Raw genomic sequence first — 988 nt, 5'->3', positions numbered from 1 at the left:
CGGAAGACCCAAAAAGGGGAAAACCTGGATGTATGGTAACCCTACTTTTACTACATGGGTGCAACTACATGTGCACTTAACCGCGGCGTAGACTGATATGCTCCACAGTAAAGCTTTACCATCTACGTGTGCACAGGTATTAGGGTATAATTAATTATCTCTGCCGTAAGATAGTACTGCCTTTCTCCTGGCTCTGCACTTTAACATCCTTGTGCCTCAGCCAGCCCTTCCATTGTCTGATACTGCTGCTTGGAACCTGGGGCTGACCCAGGTTCCCTGCCAGCCCAGGGCTGCTCCACCCTGGCTCAAACTGCTGAAGTCTTGCATGCTTGGGAGCAGATGACTCAGGCACAAACTACACCGGAGTTTATCTTGTTGCCTTAATGGCACATGTAGATGCACCCAGTATGGTCAGCTTCCTATATATAGTAAACCTCTTGTTCGTCTGCACTCTTTGTAAGTACTTACAGATTGTGGTTGAAGAGCCCACTTAAAGGATTTTAAATGCTGTCTCCTGTTTGTACAATTGAACTAAAGCCTATTTTTACCCGGCAGCCCCTGGCCTCAATTTTTCCAGACATAAGTTTTATATTCTTTATGACATCTCATAATGGTTTGATTCATTGATCACTCTTATGGAAATTCATACCTGTGAAACAGCAGTTTTCAAAGTTCGTGATGACTGCTGTTTTTTCTATACACATTTAAAATCAGTGCTAGACACAGTGCTTATATATATCCAATAATTTTCTCTCTGTTTTTCTTTAACTTTTTTTCTTTACAGGAACTACGTGATCTCATGTTTTCTCTAGATTGGATTAAAGCCAAAACAGAATTAGTAGGACCTGCCCATCTGATTCATGAATATGTAGAATACAGTAATATACTGGATCAAAAGGTATGATACTGTAAATTAAATGACTAATATGTTTAATATTCTCTAACCAGACTTTAGTATTAAAATAATGATGTATTTAGAAGTAAAAGG

The 988-nt window shown here is 39.6% G+C and overlaps 1 protein-coding gene across 7 annotated transcripts in view; it reads left to right on the top strand.

Annotated features, from left to right (window-relative positions):
• Positions 1-988, top strand: part of APAF1 (apoptotic peptidase activating factor 1) — a 75,661-nt gene that overhangs the window by 33,829 nt on the left and 40,844 nt on the right. For all 7 annotated transcript variants that reach the window (XM_025204182.1, XM_006023636.3, XM_025204181.1 and 4 more), the window contains one exon: positions 785-898. In XM_025204182.1, the coding sequence (XP_025059967.1) occupies positions 785-898 (114 nt within the window). The remainder of the gene's footprint in view (positions 1-784; positions 899-988) is intronic.

The sequence above is a fragment of the Alligator sinensis genome, unplaced genomic scaffold, assembly GCF_000455745.1.
Source record: "Alligator sinensis unplaced genomic scaffold, ASM45574v1 scaffold154_1, whole genome shotgun sequence".
NCBI classification, from domain to species: Eukaryota; Metazoa; Chordata; order Crocodylia; family Alligatoridae; genus Alligator; species Alligator sinensis.
The sequence above is the reverse complement of the archived record's forward strand: the minus strand, read 5'-3'. Positions and strand labels throughout refer to the sequence as shown.